At 47.6% G+C, this 27,918-nt stretch overlaps 1 protein-coding gene across 1 annotated transcript in view; it reads right to left on the bottom strand.

Moving 5' to 3' along the window:
* Wipi2 (WD repeat domain, phosphoinositide interacting 2) overlaps nucleotides 1–16,484 on the bottom strand; it is a 35,061-nt gene extending 18,577 nt beyond the window's left edge. The window contains exons 1-2 of the mRNA XM_038345568.1: nucleotides 16,200–16,484; nucleotides 8,807–8,889 (exon numbers count right to left, since the gene is read on the bottom strand). Of these exons, the coding sequence (XP_038201496.1) occupies nucleotides 8,807–8,889; nucleotides 16,200–16,273 (157 nt within the window). The 5' untranslated portion in view covers nucleotides 16,274–16,484. The remainder of the gene's footprint in view (nucleotides 1–8,806; nucleotides 8,890–16,199) is intronic.
* Between the last annotated feature and the right edge of the window lie 11,434 nt (nucleotides 16,485–27,918).

The raw sequence follows: 27,918 nt of genomic DNA, 5'->3' as shown, positions 1-27,918 counted from the left end.
CAATGGAGTACTAAACAGCAGAAAAAAATAACAGCTTGAATTTTGCAGGAAAATGGATGAAGCTAGAAAACATTATTTTGAGTGAGGTTACCCAGACCCAGAAAGACAATTATCACATGTATTCACTCATAGGTGGTTTTAAAACATAAAGCAAAGAAAGCCAGCCTACAAACCACAATCCCAGACAACAATGAGGACTCTAATTCAAGCACCTAAGAGACAGAGGCAGGCAGATCTCTGTGAATTAGAGGCCAGTCTGGTCTACAGAGTTTCAAGACAGGCAGGGCTACACTGACACAGAGAAACTCTGGTCCAAAAAACCAAAAAGGAGCAACCAAACTCCCCCGCCCCTGAAAACCAGGATTAGAAGCCAAGAGACAGGGAGCAGGGGGTGGGTTAAAGCACACCCTTATCCTAGCACAGGTACAGGCGGTGCAGAGGCAAGCGGATCTCTGAATTATAGGCCAGCCAGAGTGGGGGAAAAAAAGACATCTAGGAGTAGGAAGATTTCTCGGCTAGGCATGCGGGCACACATCTTTAATCTCAGCACTTGGGAGGTATAGGCAGGTAGATCTCTGTGAATTCAAGGCAAGCCTGGTCTACAGAGTGAGGAAGTCCAGGACAGCCAGCACTACAGAGAATCCCTGTTTCTTCAACAACAACAAAAAAGAAAGATCTCTAACACCATCTTCAACAATGGAAATCACTGCACATCCCCGAGACAGAGTCCACCTGGATCCAAGTCTGTTAGATTGTGGATGTTTTCCCTGCAGAGGGACTAGCCATACCTTATATTTATTTAGTCCAATACCTTCTCCAAGATGCTGAACTAGTGATTAGCCTCACAATAGGGTGGGACATAGGATCAACTTCCCAAATTATTGCCTTATATCATTAATTTGCTAAACAAACAAAACCAAAACCAAACCAGAAACACCCCTGTGTGGGGCTACCTTGGCTAAGGGCAGGATGGGGGTCAGTGTTTATCTGTTGGCCCTACCTTTCTAGCACCAGGAAGTTACCTACCAGCTTTATTCACCAGTGGCCAAGGCCAAGTTCCTCAGTCAGTCATCTGACTCCCTTATCTATTCTATGAGCAGGAACTCCACTGCTCGCACACCAATGTGCACAACAGAGCTATCCACAACAGTCAAGAAATGCAAACAGCCCACGCCATGCATGAACGAGAGGATGTATGCAGGACAGGTGGAGAGTATGCTACAATGCTACAAAGGAAGGCCCGATACATGGGGGAGCAGGAAAGAGCTGTAGAAACATTCCACATGATCAGAGAGCCAGCCACACTCAGTTGCATTTATCTGCAAAGCCCAGACAGCAAATCTATAGATGCAGAAAGAAGATGAGTGACTGAGTTGGGCTGGGCGGAGAGGGAATGGGGAGTGACTGCTACTGGACTTGGGCTTTAAGAGATGATAAAAACATTTGAATATTCCACAGTGGTAGGCTACTCAACTTAGAAAATGTACTAGGAGTTACCCAACCTTAAACTTTAAAACAGAAAGGTACAGAAACTATTCCAAAGAGCTTGTTTCTGTTGTTTTAAATGACACTAAACCCACCTTAGGTAGCCGAGTGCAGCCTATGAACTTTGACTGGTATACTAAGACCTGAAGCCTCTCATTACAAATCATGCCACCTAGGGAAAACAGGCCATGGACACAAGACAGAACCCAAATATAGGCATTCCCTCCAGGACTTTCCAGTCTTCCAAGCCCAGGCAATGGGCGTCAGTACGTGTGTGGGAAGTCTCTTAAAATACTGAAGACTGTCAGGCAGTGGTGGTGCAAGCCTTCCAACCCAGAGGCAGGAGGATCTCTGAGTTCAAGGCCAGCCTGGTCTACGGCCAGCTTCAAAACTACAGAGAAACCCTGTCACAAAAAAACAAAATAAACCACTGAAGACATCAAACAACTGCTAGTTTTTTTGGGGCAACTTTCTATCTGTATCTTTTTTTTTTTTTTTTTTTTTTTTTTTTTTCGAGACAGGGTTTCTCTGCAGCTTTAGAGCCTGTCCTGGAACTAGCTCTTGTAGACCAGGCTGGTCTCGAACTCTATCTGTATCTTTTATCTGACTTCCACAGGGGCTAGTCACCAGGAAAAGGGGAAGGTCCTCTGCAAATGGCAGGGGAACCTGCTCCCCAGTCTCTGACTGATCAAGAAAGGCTGACTGTGTAGACATGTGCATATATGAGTGTGGGCAGGACAAACAAAAGATTGTTGAGATGTCTTTTTCTGCTGGCCTCCCACTGAACCTGGTGCTCTCAGGGTGGCTCTACCTGCCTGTCCTCCTTTTCCTAGCACTAGAGTAACAGGCACTGCCATACCTTCCTTTACATGGGTGCTGGGGGTCTGAACATGCCTATGTAGCAGGTACTTTACTCGCTGTGCCCTCTCCCAGCCCACTGTTGTTTGCTAAGCTTGGTGCTGACAGAACCAGCACACCGGCACTCACGAGTCTTGCACACTTGGTATGGCCCCTGACCACTCGATCGAGGACAGCTCAGCCTTGCTGAGAAGCAGTGGTCAGCAGGCTGGCCAAGGAGACCCACGGTGGCACACCAGTGCACCCAAGCGGATGCACAGAAAACTCTGAATACAAACTTCAGTGAGCTCAAGTGGCAATGGCTCAGCTTCTAGGTGGCCTCAGGCACAATGTTGCCTACTTTCTTCCTTGAGGTTGGCTGTCTAGAAGCCTAGAAGTCTACCTGGAGAGAGGAATTATGTGGGCTAAGTGTTTCGCATCTGTGACACAGTGGATAGCTGGCAACGATGGTGCCCCTCAATGGGAAGAACGAGGACACTGAAGAACTGATGGGGCACATGTCCATACAGGCCTGTCTGTGCACGGGGCTCGCCCAGAGATGCCAGCTAAGAGCTGCTCCCCTAGCAGACCGAGGGACTCCATTACCGTAAAATCTCACGGCCATCATTGGGAAAAGCATCATTTCTCAGACCCGGGGACATAGACTATGGTCCATAAGGTACTCTGTCTAGGGAAGGCTCCCACAGCCACCAAGGTTCCAGTCACCACTGAGCTACAGATGGGCTCACTTCCTGGACTTTCAGACATGCACGTTTTGTGAGGGAGCTGTCCCCGCTCACATGCTTCTGCCCCTTGAGGCATCTGGAGAAACTCACTTCTAAACTCTGACATTTTACAAAGATCTTTTATGTATTTGACTTAATAGTGGACACTGCTGTTGCAGTGTTGCTGTTGCCTAGTATACAGAAGCCCTGGTGGGTTCCATCCCCACATCTGCATCAAAACCAGAGCAGTGGTGCCTGCCTTTAATCGCTAAGACTTGAAAGACAGGAAGATCAGATGTTCAAGGTCAACCCAACAACACAGTGAGTTTGAGGCCAGCCTGGTTTACCTGCAGGGGGGAGAGGGGAAGAGACTGAGTTTGAAATAATGGAGCACAGGTATGATAGCATACACCAGTAATCCTAGCATCCAGGAATCTAAAGCTGGAGGTTCAGAATTCCAAGCCAGTCTTGGCTACCTATTAAGACCCTGTCTCAAATATGAAAATAAGTGAAAACTCTGAAGTCACAACAGCACTGTCAATAAAGATCCAACAATGCTGCTGGGCAAAGCTTTTACTTTTTGTTTGCTTTAAAGAAACAAGCAGTGGTTGGTCTTGTTCCCCTTGTTCCCAAGGACCGCCTTGGCTCATTCTTTTGATAAACAGCAGGGGCTGATTGCAAAGATTTGATTTTATGATGGACTGATAGGATTTACAAGTGTATAAGACCTCGAATTGGAGCCATAAAAAAGTAAGATTCTTCACTACTTGCAGAAGAGTACTAGATAGATAACCTTGACACCGACTCAGAGGGGAACCGGTTTTCCCAGGAGTCGTCATCTCCTCTGAGAGAGAGGAGGGGGCAGCACTGCGCTTTCTGGGTGGAAGAGTTAACTAAATGGAGCTGGCCAGATGGCTCAGCGGGTAAAGGTGCTTGCTGCACCTGGAGACCGGAGTTCAAGCTTCACAGATCACACAAAAGTGGAAGGACTGAACAGACCCCAAGACACTCTTCTGATGTCCCACACCTGCCCAGGCATACACATGATCGAACACACAACCATAAAAGTCACAAACTAGAAAGTATGAACTGGAATGTTCTTTCCTGCTTCAGCATCTATTTTTAAGAACCAAAGTTCACTAAGGGGACACACAAGCTGGCACACTACCTTCCACACTTACAAGGTATTAATTATCAAGACATCACACTCTGTTCCCTCCAAAAGCCAGTCAGGAAGTTGCGGCAGAGGCCGATGAGGACTAGGTACCGACAGTCCTTCTCTGCAGCGTCTCCCGCACAGCTGCTGACAGTGACGCCACAATCGGACAGTGCAGGCAAGGCACTCTGCTCACTAGACTTGATCACAGGGTAGCCATCGGTAAAGACCAAGGGATCCTTTCCCTGAGGAGGATGCCCGACATCAGTAATCACTGGGTGACGTCTGCTTTAGTCACCATCTCTGAGGCAGAGGACACTGGGGGACCAGGAGGTGAACATGAGGACAGATAAGGCAGCAGGACACAGGGATCAGGACCAGGGAAGGAACCCTGGTACCACTCTCCTAGAGGGCGATCACTTTTGAGACAGTAACAACCAAGGTGACACTGAAACCAGACACACTGCATCCTGGAGTCAAGGGCACCTGCAAGATGACACTGAGCAGGAATGGGGCCCTCTACTCTCCTAGTGGGCAGGACTCTGGAATTCTAAGAAGGAAGCTTCAGTGTCGCCCTCACCTGAGGCCAGGGCTAGGGAGCCACCAATTGTTCATTAGAGTTCCCAGCCTCATGCTTGTCACTTCTCGGCACCTGTCACTCCTCTTCAGCAACCAGGATAGTCTTAAAGTCTGAGCATCACTTCAAGGTAGAATAGGCAATTTAGGGCCAATCTTGACTTCATAGTAAGTTTGAGGCCACCCTGAACTACCGGAGACTGGCTTTAAACAAAAGAGTGGGCAAAATCTGAGGGTAAAAATGATTGACACTGAGCTGTAACCTCAGCCCTTAGAGGATAGGAGAGCTGAGGCTAGCCAATCTCAAAACACAAAAGCAAAGCCGGCTTTGGTGGACACACTTTTAATCCAGGCACTAGGAAGCAGAGGCAGGCAGATCTGTGAGTTTGAGGCCAGTTTGATCAACACAGAATTCTCGGAGAATCAGTTCTAGGACACAGATTCTGTCTAAAAACAGACCAACCCCTATGGCAAAACCAAAAAGGCGTTCAACACCACAACCCAAAGGAAACATAAAAACTAAAAGCATGGGACAATACCGCACCATAAGAAGAGTCAAGGGGAAAGGTATGCAGTGCAATCAAGCATGCGGAGCTTCTCACATTGCTGGTGAATGAGGGCTAGACACCGAGGGAGTGTGGCCATCTCTGGTCTGCTTTGTTGCTGCAGATGGAATCCAGTCTGTGCTCAAATTCACTCTCTAGCTGAGCATGAGCTTGTACTCCTGATCACTCTGCCCCACCCCCTAAGCCTCAGGATCACAGGTACACCCACCCCACCTATTTATTAAATTAGTTAAAAAAAAAAAAAAACTACACATGCAGTTGCCAAAAAACAACTGTACTCTTGGGCACTCACCTCCAAGAAATGAAAATTCATACCGACAGAAAGCCACCCATGGGTGTGCACAGTTGCTTTACTCGTCATGGTCCAGATCTAGACTATAACCGTGTCTGTCCATGAGCTCACAGTTAAAACTAAACTACTGCTCAATCCACAACAATAAAAAAAGCATATTGTCACACTAGGGTTAACTTCTTGGGTATTGTGCTGACCAAAAAGCCAATCATCAGGCTTTGGGGATGGCTCAGTGGGTAAAGCATTTGTCTCCAGTGTGAGGACCTCAGTTTGACTCCCCAGAACCTACGCAAAAGTACTGCTCTGCCGAGGACCTGGGTTAGATTCCCAGCACTCACTGCACAGCTCAGAACCAGCAGTAACTTCAGTCCCGGGGATCAGATGCCCTGCCCTCATAAGCTTGCAGGCCAAATAAAACAAAAGAAAAACTGTTACAAGGGCAACACCCAGCCCTCTTATCTTCAGCTGTGGTCACTGCTCCCACCCTCTTGCCTGTGGTGTCTGTGCAGCTAGCAGTCACACCCCTGGATCTCCTAAAGGGATCTAAATAAATCTGTTCTTCCTAGTCAGTTGGGTTTCAGGAAGCTCACTGTAGTGACCACAGAAACAACCTGATACAACTTTCAAACCTGACATGCCCAGCACTCAGGAAGACTCAAGAACTGGAGGAAGATCAGTGGCTGCCAGTGTCAGACAGAGGGCAGGAAAAAGCAAGAAGACAGGCTTATAAACATGAAGGGGTTTTGTTTTTTTTTATTAGTTAATTGTTACTTTGCCTTTTTCTAGACAAGGTCTCACTCTGCACCTAGGCTGATAGAAAACAACAACCCTCCCAAACCTTGGGATTACAGATGGGCCACTGGGCCTGACTTCACCCTCAGGAGCTTTCCAGGACAGTGGATTTCAACCTGTGGGTCGAGACCATTTCACAGGGGTCATCACAGACCACAGGGACACTCCGATGTTTACATTATGATTCACAACAGTAGCAAAATTACAGCTATATGAAGTAGCAATGAAAACAGTTGGGATCACCACAGGATGAGGAGTGGTACTAAAGGGCTTCAGCATTAGGAAGGCTGAGAACCACTGCTCTGGGGCAGGTTGGTGGTGGATACAGGACTCTCCTCAGGGCTCAAACATCACAGAACTAAACACATAAGCAGATAGACGCAAAGCTGGAGACGTGTGAAAAAGAAAAACTGAGGAGTGATGCCCTGGCCATGGTCTCTGACAGAGGGGCTGCGTCTTAGGAATTCAGGTTGCATGTCAATTTAAAGTGTTTCCCACAAGTGTGTGTGTGCGTGTGTAGGGGGGTGTTGTCCTGCAAGAAACTTAACAGGTAAAGATGTCTGCTGCCAAGCCTTGGTACCAATCACTGGGACTTACATGGCATAGAGAACCAATGCCCGCAGGTTGTGCTCTGGCCTCTACACTGCACCCCACTACACAACATTTGTTTGTTTTTCCTTTTTTGAGACAGGGTTCCACCATGCCATACAGCCTTGGCTGACCTTAAACGCAGGTATCTGACTGCCTCAGCCTCCTGAGTGCTGGGTTTAAAGGCATGAGCCACCACACATGGCCACAATTTTTTTAAGGCAGTAAAAAATATTTTTAGATGTGTATTGTGTATGTCTGCCCTCAGAAAACAGAACTGTTAGAGATCTTGGAGCTGAGTTACAGGCAAACGCGAGCCTCCTGGTATGGGCGCTGGGAACCAAAACCAGGCCCTTTGCAAGAAGAGTAATTTTTTTAAATTACCAAGCCACCTTTTCAGTAGGGCCTTCCTCCACCTTTTTAAATATACTTTTTTTCACAGTGGGTGAAAGTGCCTGCTGGCAGACCTGAGTTTGACCTGGGACTCAAATAGTGGAAAGAGAAAAGAGACTCCTCTAAGTTGTTCCCTGACCTCCAGACTTGTGCGGTAATGCATGTGTGCATTTAAGGTTATACACACTAAATAAATAAAATATAACAAAAACTTGTCTTTAGTAGTGTATAGAGGTTGGGGACATAGCCAGTGGTAAAGCAGCAAGGAAGAGAACTTGCATTCAGATCCCCAGACATTTTACTGATGTAAAAACCTGGTGTTAGCTCATGCCTGTAACTACAGTATGCTGGTGGGGCAGAGACAGGAGGGAGCTTGGAACTCACTGATCAGTCAATCCAGCCCCTCCAACAGGCTCCAAGTTCAGTGACAGAGCCTGCCTCAAAAACAAACAAAAAACACAAAGGATGAAAAAAACCCAACAAAACAAAAAACAGTATAGCCAGGCAGTAGTGGTACAAAACTTTAATCCCAGCATTCAGGAGGCAGAGGGAGGTGGATCTGAGTTCAAAGCCAGCCTGGTCTACAGAGCAAGTTCCAGGACAGCACAGCTGTCTTGAAAAACAAAACAAAGCAGTGCAGAGAGTATTTGAAAAAGACCACTTGTCACCTTTGACCTCCACACCCACACAAACAAACCACTCATACACACAAATTATTCTTATTTTTAAAAATGTACTTACTTTTATGTGTATGAGTATTTTACCTGTACTTGCATGTCTGTGTACCACATATGTGCCTAGTGTCTGCGCATGTCAGAAGAGGGTGTCAGATTCCCTGGAGTTGCAGATGGCTGTGAACTACCTACCATGTGGGTTCCAGCAAGTGCTGAGGAGCACTGAGCCATCTCCAGCCCCAGTGATGTGCTCTGCAGTCATCAACTTCCAATCCTGACTACACATAGCAGCCAGGCAGGATTTCTGTTTGTCAGAAGCCTCAGCTTGGGGCCTTCCTGCCATCCCAGTTCATCGGCCACTTAGATTCCAAATGACAACAAAAGAAAACCTATGGGGGCGGAACAGCTCCATTTCCTAGAACCCCTTTATGATAGTAACCTCAGGTAAAGGGTAGTAAGGAGGGAGATGGTGAAGAACAGTAGACCATGTATGGTAAGATACCAGATCCTGAAAGCTGGGAAACCCTAAATGTACATTATATGCAAATACGCAGAGACCCAGGAGGACACCCAGAGGTCAGTCCTGAGGTGTAGGGTGGAAGAGGACTGGCCCAAGGCTATGTGGATTTTAACCGCCCAGTGCCGAGAATAGAGAACTGCATTCCAATTCCAGTTCAACAAGTTACTTTGTTTAACAAAGGGAAAATAAAGCAAGCACTTACTGCATTCATAGATCTGTTCCAGCTTATCCACAGAAGAAAGGGAGAAAAACTTATATCCAGACTTACTACCAACCGCTAGGGACCTGCAAAAAAGCCAAATAAGAAGTGAGAGCTAAGGCACGTAGACAGCAATCATGCATAAACCAGTACCTACCTTACCTCCCAGTAAACCGGGTTTCTACCAGAAATCACCAGCGTGTTCCGAGTTATCTCACAGGTCTGGATCAGATACATGGTAGAGGATGCTACAGGCCAGAGGTCTGTCAAGCATAAGGCATGGCCATGACGGTTAACAAGGTGCTGAGACCTGACGCAATACGGTTATCATACACAGAACCCAAGCATGTCAGGTGACAGCTCGTGTTTGTGTGCGCATGTGTGTGGTGAATGAGCAAGCATAAGCCTTGGTACACAGTGGAGTCAGGGAATGACCTGAGGTGCTGGCCCTCCCCTCCCACCTTGCTAGAGACAGGGCTTTCACAGCTTCACACACCAGGCTAGCTGGCCTCCGATGGTCCAGGATTCCTCGGTTCCTCCCTACCCAACCTTAAGAAGACCGGGCTCACAGATGTGTGCTCTTCAGAGCTGAACTCCCCCTCATTTTCACAGCACGTGCTTTCCCCTCTGAACTATCTATCTCCCCAGCCCAATGGTCACACATCCCATATACATGTGTAGGAGGGTTCCTTCTATAGTCCTTAAGTATATTTAGGTTTGTCTGTTACCCCTTAATAAAGCCTGGGGAAAGATGAAAAGTACTAAAAAAATAAATGAACAAAACTCAGAGCTCTAAGTTGGAGACCTAACTGCAGAATAATCAGCTGTCAGCCAGTGACTGGTGCTTGCGGGCCTTCAAGTTCAGTACGTCGCACAGCATTCTCCACCCTTAAACCCAGGCTTGGTATCCATCCTCATTTCGGGACTGCCTCCGCACCCACTGCCCTGTGCCTGAGAGCTACCTGCAGTAGGAAAGACTCGCACTGAGGGACCTATTTAGACCCTGGTAGAGGAAGACTACCTTTGTTGCCTTAGACAGAGAAGTGATGGATTCCTTTTGATGGCTTATATTTGACAGGCCATGCTCACCAACTCCCAGCCTTGGCTAAAAGGCTTGGAGCACAGTGTCTTGGTGACACCAAATGAAGGGGCTTCTGATCAGAAAATTCTATCTCCAGAACGCAACTGACCAAGGCGGCAAGAGCAAGCAGCACAGCCAGCCTTCACCGATGCAAGGGAGGATGGGGGAGACGAGGGACTGAGGAGACACAGTTCAGACATTGGGGCTATTCCTGGTCTAAGTGCCTGGGCAGAGTGGAGAATCATCCAATTTGTATTTGTACCCCAGGACAACACTTGGGGCTACTTTAACAACCAGCTCATCTACTGAACACTTGATGTTCCCAGCCCTCCCAGAGAAGTGGACACACTCCTAGATGCTGGGATGGTAGGTAACATTTGCCTCTAATTCCAGCATCTGGGAGACAGAGGCTGAAAGATCAGAAAAGTTCAGGTCCTCCTTGGCTACAGACCAAAGGCAGCCTAGGCTGCATGAGGCCCTGCATCAAATCACCAAACTGGGGGGAGGAGGGAGGATGAGAAAGGCTCTATGAGCAGTGCTAAAATCTCAGGAGTATGAGCTTGTCTTATAGCACAAAGGACTACAAACTTTCTCCACTAGGTGTTTGTCTTTGTAATACTTCACTACACTAAGTTCTTTGAACCAAGTAATCAAGTCTAGGTATCTGTATACACTGTGAGCAGTTAAAGATGGCCAAGGTGGTACACACTTTTAATCCCAGCACTCAGAGTCCAGCCTGATCTACACAGCAGGTGCCAGGCCAGCCATGTCTTAAATTAAAAATAAATAAATAAAAGAGAAACAAAACAGTTCTCCAGAAAGGTTAAAAATAAAGTCTCAGCAGCTAAGAACATCTGGAAAACTGGTGTCCAAGAAAATATCTTCCAAACAAACAAGGTTTCATCATGTCAAGAAAATTTTAATCTCTCTTACCTCAACTAGTTCTACTGAATTTAAAATTCAAACCACCCTGGCACTTGGGAGGAAGAAGCAGGAGTATCAGCAGTTCAGAGCTAGCCTGGGCTTCAGTGAGTCCCTGCCTCACAGCAAAAAAAAAAAAAAAAAAAAAAAAAAAAAAAAAAAAAAAAAAAAAAAAAAAAAAAAAACCCACCCAAAATACCAAGGACAAAAAGAAAAACCAAATTGTTTCTTTTCCCATATGTTTTAAAGATGTGTATTTATAGAAGTACATCTATGTGAATGCCTGCCACACATATGGGGCAGCTGCAGTGATGTTAACAGGCAGCTCTGGGCTGTGGTTGCTCATGGTCCTCTGGAAGAATAACAAGGGCTCCTAACTACAGAGCCACCTTTCCAGACCCCCAAAGAAAAAGGACACATTCTTATCTCATTTGTTTGAAACAGAATCTAAGATAAGGCTGCCCTGGGACTTCTAATCCCCCTGCCTCAGTCTTCCTATGTGCTGGGATAGACGTGAACATGTCTGCTTTGGCAAATTCTTTGGGGTTCAGGGTTTTGTGTCTCCTAATGTGAAATAAATACATACATGTATGTATGTATGTATATATATATATATATATATGAATTATATGTGAATGATTTCTGCCTGAATGTATGTATGTAAACTACAGTGTACAGGAACTCTGGGAGCCAGAAGAGGGTGTTGGATCTCCTGGAACTGGAGTAACAGGTGGTTGATGAGAGTCAGCATGTGGGTGCTAGGAACCAAAAATCTGGGTCCTCTGCAAGAGCACTAGGTGCTTTTAACTGCTTGAGCCACCTCTCCAGCCCCGACCATAATAATTCAAAGGTATTTTCTGGAGCTGTTAGCACGTGTGAGGCCTGGGTTCAATCTCCAGCATAACAAAACAAAACAAAACAAAAGCCTACCCTTACAGACAGCTATCAGTCTTCCTGCTGGATTACCCTATCATCACCACCCCTTTGCACTTCCTGTTCACTTAGGGAGGTCCTTGCCTATAAGCACTGGAAGTGGCTCGGGCTGGAGAAATGGCTCAGAGGTTAAGAGTACTGACTGCCCTACCAGAGGTCCTGAGTTTCCAGCACCCACATGGTGGCTTGTAATGAGATTTGGTGCCCTCTTCTGACTTGCAGCCTGAATACTATATACATAATAAATAAATCTTTAGCAGGGCGGTGGTGGCGCATACTTTTAATCCCAGCTACACAGAGAAACCCTGTCTCAAAGTGGATATGTGGAGTCCAGAGAGGTTGATTCTCAGTGGTGCTCCCCATGGGAAGTTTGTGTGTGTGTGTGTGTGTGTGTGTGTGTGTGTGTGTGTGTGTGTGTGTGTTTGGTTTATCGAGACAGGTTTTTCAGTGTAGTCCTAGCTGTACTGGAACTCACTTTGTACCAGCCTGGTCTTGAACTCACAGAGATCTGCCTGCCTGTCTCCTGAGTGCTGGGATTAAAGACCTGCACCACCACCACCTGGCAGGCAAAATCTTTTTGATGTTCTAGATAAACAAAACTGATTAGACTATTAAATATCTGGGCTAGAATTTTAGTGCCTAAAGCCTTCTAAACTGATGGTGGCTTTCATCAGGAAGAAACAGAACGTAAAAACATTCCCAGGGTAAGAACGTAATGACACTGGAATAGGCTCAGGTGCAGCTGAGTACCTGCCGGGCCAACTGTGGGCCTTGGCTATCAAGTGTCTAACATGTCTCATTACAAACACCAACAATCTTTGGTAGGTTCTCTTAACCTACCAAAATGCGACGTCAGAAGCCAGGTAATGGTGGTGCACACCTTTAATCCCAGCACTCAGGAGGCAGAGGCAGGCGGATCTCTGAGTTCGAGTCCAGCCTGGTCTACACAAGCTAGTTCCAGGAGAGGCTCCAAAGCTACAGAGAAACCCTGTCTCAAAAAAAATAAAATAAAATAAAATAAAATGTGACATTATAATCATGGAAGAGGCATGAGATTTAACAACATGAGATTTAGTGTTAGAAATAAATGTGCCTTTTAAAAAAGTTAATACAAGTCTAGGGATGTAGCTCAGTGGTAGAGCACTTGCCTGGCATATACAAGAACCTGAGTTCAAGCCCTGGTTGTAAACAACGTTATCCTTATTGACAGAGAGGAATATAAACTGCAAAATATGATGAACATTACACTTGAGAGAGGCAGGAGGACCGCCAGTTCAAGGCCAACTGAGGCTGCATAAAGAGACTATCTCAAAAAATAGCCGGGCAGTTCGAGGCCACCCTGGTCTACAAGAGCTAGTTCCAGGACAGGCTCTAGAAACTACAGGGAAACCCTGTCTTGAAAAAAACCCAACCCCCCCCCCCCCCAAAAAAAAAGGCCAGGCAGCGCTCCGAAGGGAGAGGAAGGTGGATCACTGTGAGTTTGAGGAAGGTCAAAGCAAGTTCCAGGACAGCCAGAGCTAAACAGTGAAATCTTGGAAAAAAAAAAAAAAAAGTTGGGTGGTGGTGGTACACCTTTAATCCCAGCACTCAGGAGGCAGAGCAAGCGGTTCTTTGTGAATTCAAGGTCAGCTAGGTCTACAAGAGCTAGTTCCAGGACAGCTAGAGCTGTCTCTGTATAATACAGAGACACCCTGTCTCAAAAACCAAACCAAAAAATAAAAAAAAACTATCTCAAAAAATAAATATGTCGCCAGGTGAGGGTGGTGGGAGTGCATGCCTTTAATCCCAGCACTCCGGAGGCAGGCAGAGGCAGACGGATCTTCGTGAATTCAAGGCCAACTTGGTCAACAAGAGTTAGTTCCAGGAGTGGCTCCAAAGTCACGGAGAACCCCAAGCAAAAATAAATAAATAAAGATGTAAAGGGTGTGGCGGTACCCACCTAGGAACTCCGGAATTGGGGAGGTAAACATAGGAGGAAGCTCTAAAGTTCAAGGCCAATCACCACCACCACTCTGGCCCTGAGCTACAAAAGACCCAGCCCCACCAACAGCGCCTTGGCTGTAGAGATTACTCAGTGGTGTTTTTTTTCTTTCAAAGGACCTGATTCCCACCACCCACAACAGGTGGCTCACATGCCTTAACTCCAGCAAAAAAGATTTGACATGCCTTTGACCTCCTCAAGCATATACCTGTACTCTTTTCTCATCTTCCCCTCTCATGAGTCAAGCCTGTTGCAACATCATTTTGCAGTTTTATGACAATACAGGGAAGGAGCTGCCACTTTGACATGATACCTCTATTACTGAATTTGAAGGCTTCCCCTTCACTATAAGAGTGTGTAGCAGGTATGCCCCTCAGCTTCCCAGTCAGTCCATAGGGGCCCTCCCCTGTCATTACCTTCCCCAGGAAAAGGTCACACTTGATTATGTGGATGAGTGGGACAAGTCACCACTATAAACAGGAAGCAGAATGCCCCATGGCCACAGTGACCTGTCAGGTGTTATGCCTTACTTAAGACAAGGACCAGGCCAAGTTCCTGGAGAACCCAGCCTATCCCCACCCCAGACCTGCACCAGAAGCCCCAAGGCCTTTCAGAGCATCCAAAGCAGATGTCTTTCCTTGGCCAATTTTCTTAGGGTGCTAACAATGCTCCCAAAGAAGCCCCAGAACTGGGAACTAGGTTGCCCTTGAACACATCACACAGGTTCTGTGAATCGCTGTCCATCCACCCTCTGCAGCAATCTGCAGTTCTCAACTGTCTGCTCCAAAAAGCAGGCAGAGGGGCAGGCAGGCAAGGCTAAATGACCTTCGGAAACCATCTTCAGAGTAGTGACCTTCCAGAATGGTACCTGGTGCCTGGAGGAAGCTTGGAGGGAGAATGAATGCCTCTAGACCATGCCTAACGTTGGGGTGGGGTGGGGGCTGTCCCTTTACTCTATGCCTCTGGGAAAGGAGGCTTAGAATAAACACAGCCCCCTCTCTGACTTCCCAAAATCCATCAGAAAAACTTAGTCCTGATGGTCCCCTGGGTGCTACTGGCTGGAACAGTTTTCTTCCCACCTGGACAGCACTGCTTATTTACGAGACAGACTGCAACAGGTCCTGATAGCTTTCATGGTGCTGGCTTTGTGTGTATTGCATACAAAACACAGTATATAGCAATCTGAATATGTGCGTTTGTGAGGTTACATCCAAGTAATGAAGTAGGGTCCCTCCCTGAACCCCAGAGTTTACCAACTGCTAATCTAACGAGTCAGGGATCTCTTCTCTCAACAAGAGTGCTGGGATCTCAACTCTAGTCCTCACGGTTGTGTGACAAGTGTTTTAGCCATTGAGTCATCTCTCCAGTGTCCTAGTGGCATTAACTTTTACAGATCCACACTATACTTCTATACTCAGGGTCTTCGGAGGTAGAAAAGACCCAGTGTGGTAGAACAGAAAGAACACTAGGAGAGAACACTCAGGAGACAGGAGCCTACGCCAGCCCCATTCCACCATTAACCACCCCTAAGATCCAGAAAGGCGCCAGACCTTTCTGAACTTCACTGTCTAGTCTGTGGCGGAACCAGGTGAGCCACATCCTTCCAAATACCAGGACATCTCCCTGATCTTGAGAATATCGAGAAAGTCCAATTGAGCACCTGTTGCTCCTTCATACAGGTGCCTGCCATTCTCCGATTTAACTTTTAATCGAGGAAAAACAAAAACCTCAGTCTCTATCTTGCTAATGCTATTCTGTAAGCAGCAGCCAACTACTTAGTGTGATGCCAAGTGACCCATTCCTTCTCCTCTGACATCACTTCCTCTTACTCACTTCCCAAGATGGCTCTTCTCCCTTCCAGTCCCATAACTCATCCTTCCTTCCTCAGAAGCTTCATCTATTAACCATCTCCCAAGTATGCCAACGAGCCAGTCTTGAAGAACCACATTGGGACCTAAGGCAGATCAGTCTGGCAAAACAGGAGGGTCGCATGAAGGTTCTCTTTTACCCCAGGAATAGCCCACCTTACTACCCCCACCTTCCACCCCCTTGGAGCACCCAGGCCCTCTAAGGACAAAGTCTCTCTAGTTCGAAGGTCTGGGTTTCTGCGGTTTGGTTGTCTGGAGGAGACAAAGTTACTTGTCAGAAAGAATGGCAGAAAAGAAAAAAGAAAAAGAGAAACCCGTGAAAGCGATAGAAGATGCAGAGAAATAGGGAGGTGAGCAATGAATGCCCAGGGCGGCCGAGAAACCCATTCCGGGTGACCGGCACAAACCGGCGTGCACAGTTCCTTCCCAACTCTGCAAAAGGCCAGGTCTGAGGACAGGTGGATGGGAACGCCTCGTGTTCCATCACCTCCCCCGGCCCAGGAGGCAGCAGCGCTAAGGCGGTCGCGCGGGCTCAGGCCCCCGCTTAGACACCCCTCAACTCGATCCAAGCCCCGACCTCTGACCCGGCCCCGTGCCCAAGCCCGGCCTTACGTGTTATCCTGGTTGAAGTTGGCGAACAGCAGCTGGCCAGCGCCGGCCTCTCCGCTCTGGCTCGCCAGGTTCATGGCTGCGCGCGCGCGACGGGCTCGGACCCCCTTCGCGGGAGCGCGCGCGGCGCAACTCGGGCGGCCCGCGGGAGCGTGTTCCACTCAGGATCTGCGCCCGGTCCGGCTTGCGCCCTCGCTCGCCGCCACTCGCTGAGTAGGGACCAACCGCCGCCTCATCCCGTCCCCACTCTTGTTTATGCTCCAGAGCCGGGACGGGCTACGCGCTTGCGCGGCCCCGCCCACCCTCGCGACGCACGCAGGCGTGTGGCGCAGGCCCGCTGCGTAGGCCCCGCCTCTTCGCCGCAGGCTCCGGAGGGGGTTTCCGGTCGCTAGCGCATGCTTGAAGAGGCGCCGGCGGGCGCGCTTGCGCGTGGCCGAGAGTGGGCTGGTCCTTGCCCTCTGCAAACGCGAGGTTACCTCGTTGGTCCTGGTACGCAGGTCATTTTTCTGGGGGCCTGTGAGCATCGTCTTGGGCGTAGAGCATCTCCGTTTTACAGATTTGAAAAGCGAGAACTGTAAACTATTTGCCAGATGTTAGATCTGAGACTGGAAACGATTTCTCCAAGGCGTGTGCAGTCATGATCCTTGGGACAGGATTCTACTTTAAATATACTAATTCATGCAAACAGTTTACGGGAAGCATCTTCCCTCCCTCCCTCTTCCCCTTCCTCTCTCCTCTTCCCTCCGCGCCCTTCCCCCAAGAAGATGGAAACGCCCGTGTTGGCAAAGGTCCTGGAGAAGAGCAAAGCTTTTTTGTTCAGCATGAGTTTGGGTGAGAAGACAAGAAGGCAGAAAGAATGAACAGCAGGTGGCGGGGGTCTCTGGGTCTCTGGACACTTAAAACTGAACCTGTAGGCAAGAAGCTGTTGACTCCCAAACTCTAGGCTGTTCTTGAGGATAGAGGGAAGTTAGTACAGCCCCAGGGACAAGGACAGTTGTTGAGAAAAAGATGGCACAAGCCCGCCCTCCCTCCAACCATCCGAGATAGGGTCCTATATGTGTCCTAGATTGGCTTTGAACTCTGTAGCTCAGGTGGACTTTTTTTTTGGTGTTTTGTTTTTTGAGACAAGTTTTCTCTGTGTAACAGCTCCTAGCTGTCCTAGAATTAGCTTTTGTAGACCAGGGTGGCCTTGAACTCACAGAGATCCTCATGCCTCTGCCTCCCGAGTGCTAGGACTAAAAGCGTGCGCCAACACTGCCCGGCTTGGACTTTTATCTTGAGTCTACCTTGGTGTTTAACCCTCGGAAGGCAGAGGCAGGCGGATCTCTGTGAGTTTGAGGCCAGCCTGGTCTACAAGAGCTAGTTCCAGGACAGGCTCCAAAGCCATAGAGAAACCGTCTCTAAAATCAAAACAAAAACATTCTTTTGTTTTGGCCTTTGGAGACCTTGACTGGCCTGGAACTCAACCTTGTAGACCAGGTTTACCTTCAATTTATAGAGATTCACCAGCCTCTGCCTCTGCTTCCTAAGTGGGAATTAAACGTACTACCTTGCCTGGCTGTTTGTTTTAGAAATTTAGAGTTTCCTATAATACGTTCTGATCATAGTCAACCTTACTACCCAGATTGTAGATCTGGGTGGTGAGAGTCACCTAACTTGGTGTCTGTATGCCTTCCTTTCTCTCTTCCTTCCTTCCTTCCTTCCTCGTTCTCTCTTTTCCTTCCTTTCTCATTTTTTCTTTCCTTCCTTCCTTTTTTTGGGAGGGGGTTTCAAAACAGGGTTTCTCTGTAGCTTTGGAGCCTGTCCTGGAACTCATTCTGTAGACCATGCTGACCTCCAGCTCACAGAGATCCACCTGAGTGCTGGGATCAAAGGCGTGCGCCTCTACCGCCTGGCTTTCTTTTTTAAACCCATCAAGTTCGTTTTGTGTTGCCTATATATTTGGACTTCCACTGGAATGTGGTCACCCTATCAAGGACCATATCCTTTTTTTTTAATTTATAAACTTGAAGCTTTGGTTTTCTGATCATCATTATCTTTGTGTTATTTTATATGTCATATACTTTGGCTTTGGATGAATTTATGTCTGTGAAGCTGAAAGCATACATTAAATCTCAGGCTACCCTAGATTAAGAGTCTTCAGTATTCTCTCTTTGGTTGAGTTCCATTTTCTCTCTTTTAAAAATATTTTTTTCTTTTGTATGTATGTGTATATGTCTGTGTAAGTATATGTCACATGTGTGTGGGTACCCCATGAAGATGAGAAGGGATTAGGTCCCCGGGAACTGGGGTTACAGGCCTTTGTGAACCTCCTGACAACAGTTCGGGGAAGAGCAGCAAGTGCTCTTAACCACGAGCCACCTGTCCAGCCGGCAGGGTTCCTCTTTCTTATCTTGCCTTCATGGTGTTCGTTTTGTTCTTTAGATAGAAGGAACTAGCCGATCATATGCTGGAGATGAAATAGCTGAGCTCGCAGGTGCCGCCCCGTGTCTGCTTTCCAAGGACCACATCCTTGAAGAAAACCAACTCCCCTGTTGCCAGCAGCCATCAGTTGCCAATTGCTTTTCAGCAAGGGATGGGGCTTCATGCCGATCTCTCCCGTGACTCTGACTTGATCTGTGCGTGTCATGTCTGTACATGGTGCTGCAACTGCTCCGAGTTCCCATGCGCTGGGTCCTGCTGTTTTCTTGTGGTCGTCCCTCGCCCCTGGCTCCTACAGTGTTTTTGAGTCTTCTTCTGCAATGGTCCCTGAGCCTTGGGAGGAGGGATGTGGGAAATATGTCTCATTTAGGGCTGGGCACTCCAGTCTCCAGTCTCATTCTCTACAGTCGGTCAGTGGTGGGTCTCTGTGTTAGTCACCATCTTCAGCGATAGTAACTTCTCATATGCGCTAATCTATGGATGTAACGGGAAGGCACTAGGCAATCGGTTTGATACCATGTTCATTTAGAAGAAGGGTGGTGGTCTTCCCCTAGGCCTTATGACTTGCCTGCCCACGGGTTTGACCCTGATAATGGTTCTGGGTATGGGTTTTATTTTGTGGAGCAGCCCTTAAATCCAATCAATATTATTGACACAAGGAAAGACTTTCTGAACAGGACCCCAGTAACCCAGGCATTAAGACCAACAATTAACCTCAGGAGACTAACAAAGTTCTTTATGGCACAGGACATCATTGTTTAAGGGAAGAAGACTATAGAATGAGGACAAATCTTTAGAAGCTATACATCTGTCAGAGGGTTACTATCTAGAATATGCAAAGAGCTGAAAAAAAAAACTAAACATCAAGAAAATAACCCATTAAAAAATGGAACATGGAGTCGGGCAAGGTGATGCACACCTTTAATCCCAGCACTCAGGAAGCAGAGGTAGGCCGATCTATGAGTTGGAGGCCAGCCTGGTCTACAGAGTAAATTCCAGGACAGCCACGATACATAGAGAAACCCTGTATAAAAAAAAAGCAGCAACCCCTGGCCCTAATGGGGCATGGAACTAAACAGAGTTCCTAAAAGAGGAAACAAAAACAGCTGAGACACATTTTTTTTTTAAAATTCAACATCCACTGGGCAGTGGTGGTACTCACCTTTAATCCCAGCACTCGGGAGGCAGAGACAGGAGGATCTCTATGAGTTCAAACTACAGAGGGAGTTTCAGAACAGGCTCTAAAGCTACAAAGAAAAACCCTGTGTCAAAAAACCAAAATAAAGAGATAGTTCCAGAAGAAAAAAGAAAGAAAAAAAAGTTCAACATCTTTAACCATCAGGGAAATGCAAATTAAAAAATTTGAGATTTCATCTTACTCCCAGTCAGAATGGCTAAGATTAAAAAACAAAAACACAGCTAGGCAGTGGTGGTGCACACCTTTAATCCCAGCACTTGGGAGGCAGAGACAGGTGCATCTCTGTGAGTTCAAGGCTAGCCTCGTCTACAGAGGGAGTTTCAGAACAGGCTCTAAAGCTACAACAAAGAGAAACCCTGTGTCAAAAAACCAAAATAAATAAACAACCAAACAACCACAACAAAATGCTAGCATGGATGTAGGGAAAGGGGGATTCCTATTCGGGACTGGTGGGAATGCATTTGTACAACTGCGGTGGAAATCAGTGTGGATGTTCTCAAAGGGCTAGAAACAGATCAGCTACGTGACTCAGTTCTATCACCCTTGGGCATATTCCCAAAGGACTCTCTTACTATGGAGATCCCTACCCATCTATGTCCATTGCTGCTCTGTTCCTAATAGGTGGGAAATGGAAACTGCCCACATGCCTATCAGCTAATGAATGGACAATGAAAATGTGGTATGTTTACACAATGGATATTATTCAACTGTTAAGAAAAGCAAAAATGGCTGGGCGGCGGTGGCGCACGCCTTTAATCCCAGCACTCGGGAGGCAGAGGCAGGCGGATCTCTGTGAGTTCGAGACCAGCCTGATCTACAAGAGCTAGTTCCAGGACAGGCTCCAAAGCTACAAAGAAAAACCCTGTCTTGAAAAAACAAAAGAAAGAAAAAAAGGAAAGAAAAAAAATGATGAAATTCACAGGTAAAAATTAATGGAGCTGGAAATTTTTTCTTTTTCTTTGAGACAGGGTTTCTCTGTGTAACAGCTCTGGCTGTCCTGGAACTGCCTGCTCCTGCCTCCCTGATTGTTGGGACTAAAGGCATGCGCCACCACCACCTGGCTGGCAATAAACATTCTAAGTTGCCCAGACTCCAAAGACAAACATCACACATCTTTTTTCTCATTTATAGATGTTCTCTTTGATTCTTTTGACGTGTGTGTTTCATTTGGAATACCCACGGAAATCAGGAACTTAGTAAGGGGCCATGAGCGGGGGCTTGGATGGGAGAGGAGATCAAGCGCAGTAGTATAAAGAGGTAAGGGGGATAATGGAGCAGGAAGGGTTAAATGGAATGGGGGAGATTTCAGGGTAGAGGAGGGAACATGGGAGGGCTGAGTATTATAAAGGTTTTAGAAAAAGCCGTCTGGGAACTCACTACTGTAGGAGCTCCCACATTAGACAGATACACACGGAGCTAAATGGTGTTACCCTCTAGTGGGGCAACAAAGACCCACTAGACTGCACAGACATACAGATAAAGAGTCCAGTGTGGGAATGAGTCACCGCTTTCAGAGTTGGGCAGTGAGGTCCAGAGGCCCCCAACATGCCAGGCTACTGCCAATGGTTGCCCTCCAGAACTTGATGGTAATAATGCCTCTTGGCTGAAGATACCATGTATTCAAGTCATAGAATATGAAGGAGTCAAGCTGTGGTACTGCCTGGAAGTTTCATCCCTACTGGCTATTGTGTGAAGTTCTTTGTACTATTTTCAAGGGGGACACCACCCAAATCCCAAATTAATCACACACTGGGGCTAACACATTCTTAGTTAAGAATTCCCAACCTTAGCTTTACTTGTTTCTGGCCAGCTTTTCTTCTTTCCTTCCTTCCTTCCTTCCTTCCTTCCTTCCTTCCTTCCTTCCTTCCTTTTCTTTTTTGTTTTTTTTTTTCAAGACAGGGTTTCTCTGTAGCTTTGGAGCATGTCCTGGAACTAGCTCTTGTAGACCAGGCTCAAACTATCAGAGATTGCCTTGCCTCTGTCTCCCGAGTGTCTCCTAAGTGCTGGGATTAAAGGCGTGTGCCACCACCACCCAGCCTGGCTAGGTTTTCTTAATTTGTATTATTCCGACTACCTTTTGCCTCTGGGCTTTTATATTTCTCTATTTCCGTATACCTTTCTTTACTTCTTTCTCCATGGCTTGCTGTGTAGCAGAGTAGCTGGCCCCTGATGTCCTCCTCTCCTTGTTCTCTTGCTCCTCGTTCTCCCTCCTCCCAGAGTTCTCCTTCTATTTATCCTCTCTGCCTACTAGCTGCACCTGTCCTTTCTCCTGCCTCGCTATTTCTCTTTATTAGAACCCTCAGGTGTTTTAGACAGGCACAATAACACAGCTTCACAGAGTTAAACAAATGCAGCCTATACAAAAGTCAGACCCCTGAAAATGCTCCCCAACAGGCTAGCTTTCATAGAGTTGGAAGGTCCTCTGCACACTGCCCGAGCAGATAACGGTCATCAGTCTTACCCTACGAGCCATGCGCACTGGCGCAAGAGCGGTAGGAATGCCATGGAAGTAACCGAGAGGGCCTCTCCAGTAAAAGGAATAAATTCCTCTATTAACTCAGCACCTGGAGATTATTTGAAGCATGCTTAACTGCTGTGCAGGGACTGACCTGACTAGTGTGGCTGGCCTCAAACCCCGACACCTGTCTGCTTCTGTCTCTGGGGTGTTGGGATTCAAGGCCTTTGCCACCACACAGAGCTGTGGCCTGTTTTGTGAAAAGATTTCAGGATTGCCCGGTTGTCTCCACTGCACCGTATAGATAAAACTGACCTCAAACTCCCCATTGTCTTGCCTCCACTAAACTGGGAACATAGGGGTGTACCACTACACCCAGTTTTCTGAGTTTGTGTGGTGCTGGGCATCAAACCCAGGACTTTGAGCAAGCTAGCAAGGGCAGGCGCTGCAGCTGAGCTCCCTCTCCAGGCCTCCAGACTTTTCCTTGATGATGCAATTGAAAAGTAAACTGTTCTGTTGTTTTTTTAAGTTTTATGTTCAAAGTGGGTGATGGGGATGAAAGTCAGGCTTCATGCGTGTTAGGCAAGTGTTCCACCCACTAGACACCCCCTCTTTGTTGCTTTGTTTGTTTGTTTTTCAAAACTGAATTTCTCTGTGTAACCCTGGCTGTCCAGGAACTCGCTCTGTAGATCAGGCTGGCCTTGAACTCACAGAGATCCCCCTGCCTTTGCCTCCAAGTACTGGGATTAACCCAAGTTTTTAATGCCTATCTGCTCCTGTGATCTAGTGATGCTGGATCAGGCGTGGGAGCCTTGCCAGGTCCACCCATGGGTTATCTCTGCTCCTGAGTGGGTGCGGCCTATTACAAGTGCATTGCTCTCCTGTCCTCTGCGCTGCTGCTGACCCAGGAAAAACCTTCCTTGGCCTACTGTTCTCCACGCTTCAGTGCCTTCCATGGAAGTTAAGGGCTGGTTTAAGATAAAGTCATTCCCACGGGGCAAAACCATAGAGCACCTATCCTTAAAGCTGTCCCAGGGCAGAACCTAGGGACAGGAAGCCTGGCTGGGGCTGAGTTTGGGCTTTTCTTTTTCTTTTTTTCTTTTCTAGACAGGATTTCTCTGTGTAGCCCTGGATGTCCTGGAACCCACTCTGTAGACCAGGCTGGCCTCAAACTCACAGATCCGCCTGCTTCTGCTTCTCAAGTGCTGGGATTAAAGGCGTGCGCCACCACGACCCAGCTTTTCTTGCATGCTTTACAAATGAGACATTGGTGAGGCTGGGTGTGGCCACTGATCTTCTTGGATTTTTTTTTTTTTAATGTATCTATACTTTATTGCTTGACTTGACCTCTGTGGAGGTCAGAAGACAGCTTTGGGGAGCCAGTTCTCTCCTCCCACTGTTCGTCATGGGGGGTGTCAAGCTCAGATTACCATGCTTATAGGGCAAGCACTTTTTATCCACTGAGCCATATCTCTGGCCCTCCTGCTGTGGAATATTTGCTTAACTATGTAAAGATCTGTTGCATTTGCATTAATTAAATACAATTAACCTAGGTTCAGGATGGCACGGTTAGCAGATAGCTGACAGGAAGAAGCAGAGAAGAGCAGAAGTGCTGTTTGTTGGTTGGGGTAGTGTGGAAGGAGAGAGGCTTTTGGGAAGCCAGCTAAGGGAGAAAGCAAGTCGCTACTCCAACTCTCTGAATTCACAGGTTTTTCACCCTAGTCTTTGAATCTCGAGTTTTATTGGAACAGAAGAGACTTAGTTGAAGCCATTGTCTGGGGGAACAGAATTCCCCTAGGCTAACTCCTTGGCAGCCAGGCTGTTAATAGTTTAAGCCCCAGCCACTCTGATGAAGGTAAAACAGTACCCTTTCCTTCCTTTCTCTTTTTGAGGTAGGGTCTCGTGCAACCCAAGCTGGCTCGGAATTTCCCCCTGTAGCTCATGATGATATTAAACTCCTTTCAAAAAATAGTATTTTATGTGTATGAGTGTTTTGCCTGCATATATGTTATGTGCACACATGTGCAGTACCTGCGGAGGTCAGAAGAGGGCATCGGAAGAGCGGCCATGTGGGTGCTGGGAAGGAACATCCCCATCCTCTGCAAGAGCAACAAGCGCTCCTAACCCCTAAGTCAACCCTCAAGCTCTGTGACCTTGAACTCCTGATTCTATCTGTACCTCTAAAATGCCGGGGTTGCAGGCACAGGCACGTACACTGCACCTCACCTTGATCTTGCTATTCCCAGCCAACTGACCTTGAAGTCTTCATCCTCCTGCCTCAGCCTCTGGAATTCTGGAATTAAAGATGTGTGCCACCATGCCGTGCTTGGCCTTGAGTTTCTGACCTTCCTGCCTCTACCTCCTCCGTGCTGGGATTACAGGTGCGTGGCTCCCTGCCTGGTTTATCCTGCTCTGGGCAGGGAACTCAGGGCCTGCTGCAGACCCGGCCCGCCTTTAACAGAGAGCTGTAACCTGTTTCCCAGCAGTACTTTTCCCACCTCTTGCCTGCTCTTCTACTATACAGTACACGCCTGTGTTTGAAATATCATTTCCCAGTGGATAAGCATCTATAACGCCCATTTTCCCACGGTTCAGACATCACGCTTCCTCTCCACCGAGTCCCTAGGGAGCTAATTTTTTTTTTTTTTTTTTTTTTTTGGTTTTTCGAGACAGGGTTTCTCTGTGGCTTTGGAGCCTGTCCTGGAACTAGCTCTTGTAGACCAGGCTGGTCTCGAACTCACAGAGATCCGCCTGCCTCTGCCTCCCGAGTGCTGGGATTAAAGGCGTGCGCCACCACCGCCCGGCTCTAGGGAGCTAATTTGATCCTGTGGCTTTAAATACCGTCTCAGTTCTTTTATGACCCCAGAGTAGCAGGACATTATTCAGACGGAAGCAGTAGCATGGGAGAGAGAGAGAGAGAGAGAGAGAGAGAGAGAGAGAGAGAGAGAGAGAGAGAGAGAGAGAGTCAGAGAGTGAGTCAGAGAGTCTTTCGGTCAAGAGTCACAGCCAGGAGACACACCTGGGCTCACACCCCAGGATTAAGAACACAAGTTGCTCCGTTCCAGTTCAGGCAGCTCACAGACGTCTCTCCCTCCAGCTCCACAGGGTCAGACGCCCTCTTCTGACCTCCCTGAGCAGCTGCACTCTTGTGCACACATCCGCACATGCAGAAACACACACATATTAACCCCCTCCCCCCACAGAGAGCCACACGAGTCCTCAGCGGCCACCGTGATGCTTTTGGTCTCCACTTGTCTTCCTTCTGTCCATTTGACTCCCTCAAGCTGCAGAATGTTCCAGCCAACTGTTCACTTGACCAGAGTTCCATCTGGAGCTCTCCCACATTGGAAAACCCAAATCTGACCTACCTTGCCTGGTATAGGAGCTTGCCACAGGAGCCTCGAGGCCTGAGTTTGGCTCCTTGAACCCGTGTTAAGGTGAAAGGAGAGAGCTGACTCCCCAGAGTTGTCCTCTGGCCTTCAAAGATGTGCAGTGGCAATGCACACCCCTGTCTCCCGCTCCCTCCCCCCATACACACACACACACACACACACACACACACAGAGTCAGGCCAGCAAGACGAGTCAGGTAAAGGCACTGGCTTAGAAGCCTGACCTGAGTTCATCTCCCAGTGTTCACCTGGCAGGGGAGAACAGACTCCATCCAACATACAAAAACCTTGGGTTCCATCCCCATCATTGTATACATTGGGGCTGGCAGTGTAGACCTCTAATTCCAGCACTAGGGAGGGGGAGGCAAGAGTCGTGAATAGGGAGTTCAAGGCCAGCCGGGGCTATCTGAGAACATCTTAATAAAGAAAAACCTAACTATTGTATGATATGATAATTAAGTTAATATAATACATTTTGGTGGATGTTCTAAGCCAGTGGCTCCCTTTAACACACTCATGTTGTGGTGACCCCCAACCATAAAATTATACTTGTTGTTACTTCATAGCTGTAATTTAAAAAAGTTTTATTTATTTATTTATTTATATTTTTGTGCTCTGGGGTTTTGCCTGTATGGATGTCTGTGTGAGGGTATTGGATCCCCTGAACCTGTAATTCCAGGCAGTTATGAGCTGCCGTGTGGGTTCTGGAAATAGAACCCCTGTCCCCTGGAAGAGCAGCCAGTGTTCTTAACCACCGAGCCATCTCTCCAGCCCCCAAACCCTGTTTTTTTTGTTTGTTTGTTTGTTTTTGTTTTTCGAGACAGGGTTTCTCTGCAGCTTTAGAGCCTGTCCTGGAGCTAGCTCTTGTAGACCAGGCTGGCCTCGAACTCACAGAGATCCGCCTGCTTCTGCCTCCCAAGTGCTGGGATTAAAGGCGTGCGCCACCACCGCCCGGCCCCAAACCCTGTTTTTAAGTGGGTACTGTGGGTCTGAACTCGGCTCCTCCAGCTTGCCCAGCAGGCACTTTATCTACTAAGCCAATCTCTCCATCCCTCATAATTGTAATTTTGCTACTCTTAATTTATAATATAAAAGTATCTGACATGTGATCCCTGCGAAAGGGTCCCGCGACCCATAGGTCGAGAAACACTGCTCTGACTAAACTGTGGGCCCCTTTTTATCTCTCCAGAATCATCGTAGTGTTATTTTACTAGTGGCCGCCAGAGGGCACCATGGTCCAGGAAATTGTTGCACTGCGGCTTCCCTCCTAAGTCAGGGTTCTGGACAACAACAGCTCAAGCTCTGCACTCAGCACACCCGGGCAGGAGCTCCGAGGAGGGATGGGTGTTGGGTCTCATGGTGAGTTTCCGGAATTTTAAGTACTGAACATTTAATTAATTTATTTTTTATTTGCATGCATATATATCTGTGTACCATGTATGTGCCTGGTGCTCTTGGAGGTCAGAAGAGGGTGTTGGATCCCCTGGAACTGGAGTTTTGGGTGTTTGACCTTCAACACGTGGTGCTGGGAAACAAACCCAGGTCCTCTGGAAGAGCCGCTAGGCAGGGCTCTGGCACCGAACACAGCGGGAACTGAGCTGGTGGTACAGGCCCAGAATCACAGGTAAGGCAGGAGGTGGATGCAGGAGGATTCCAAGTTCCAGACCTGCTGGGGCTGCAAAGTGAGCTCAAGGCCAGTCTGAGCAATGTAGTGAGACCCTGATTCAAAAATCAAATAAATACTCCTCCCTTTTTTAAATAAGAGAGGCACGGGGAGGGAGGAGTCGGGAGGGGAGGGGAACTACATGTATGCCTGCTTTAAGGTTCTAATCCCAGAATTTGGGCAGCTGAGGCAGGAGGATTTCCAGTCCAGAGCTAGCCTAGGCTACGTAGTGACACCCTGTTTCAGAAAAAGAAAGACGGGCTGGGCCTGTAGCTTGTAGAATGCTTGCCTAGCCTTCCTGAAGCCAGACAAAACTGAGCGACGGTGATGTACACACCTGCAACCCCAATATTTTAGAGGTGAAAACAGGAATATCAGGAGTTCAAGGTCATCCTCGGTGCCATAGGGAATTAGAGGCCATCCTGGGCTGCAGGAGACCCTCTCAATCAAAACAAACAAACAAACAACCAGGACTGGCTGAGGTGAAGGCACTTGCCATCAAGCCTGATGACGAATACTGGCTCCAGGACCCACACCTTGGAAGAAGATAACAAGTGCCCGCCCACACGTTGTCTCTCTACCACCCCTACAAAT

This window comes from Arvicola amphibius, chromosome 10 (assembly GCF_903992535.2).
Source record: "Arvicola amphibius chromosome 10, mArvAmp1.2, whole genome shotgun sequence".
Taxonomy (NCBI): domain Eukaryota; kingdom Metazoa; phylum Chordata; class Mammalia; order Rodentia; family Cricetidae; genus Arvicola; species Arvicola amphibius.
This window is presented reverse-complemented; position numbering and strand designations above follow the sequence as displayed.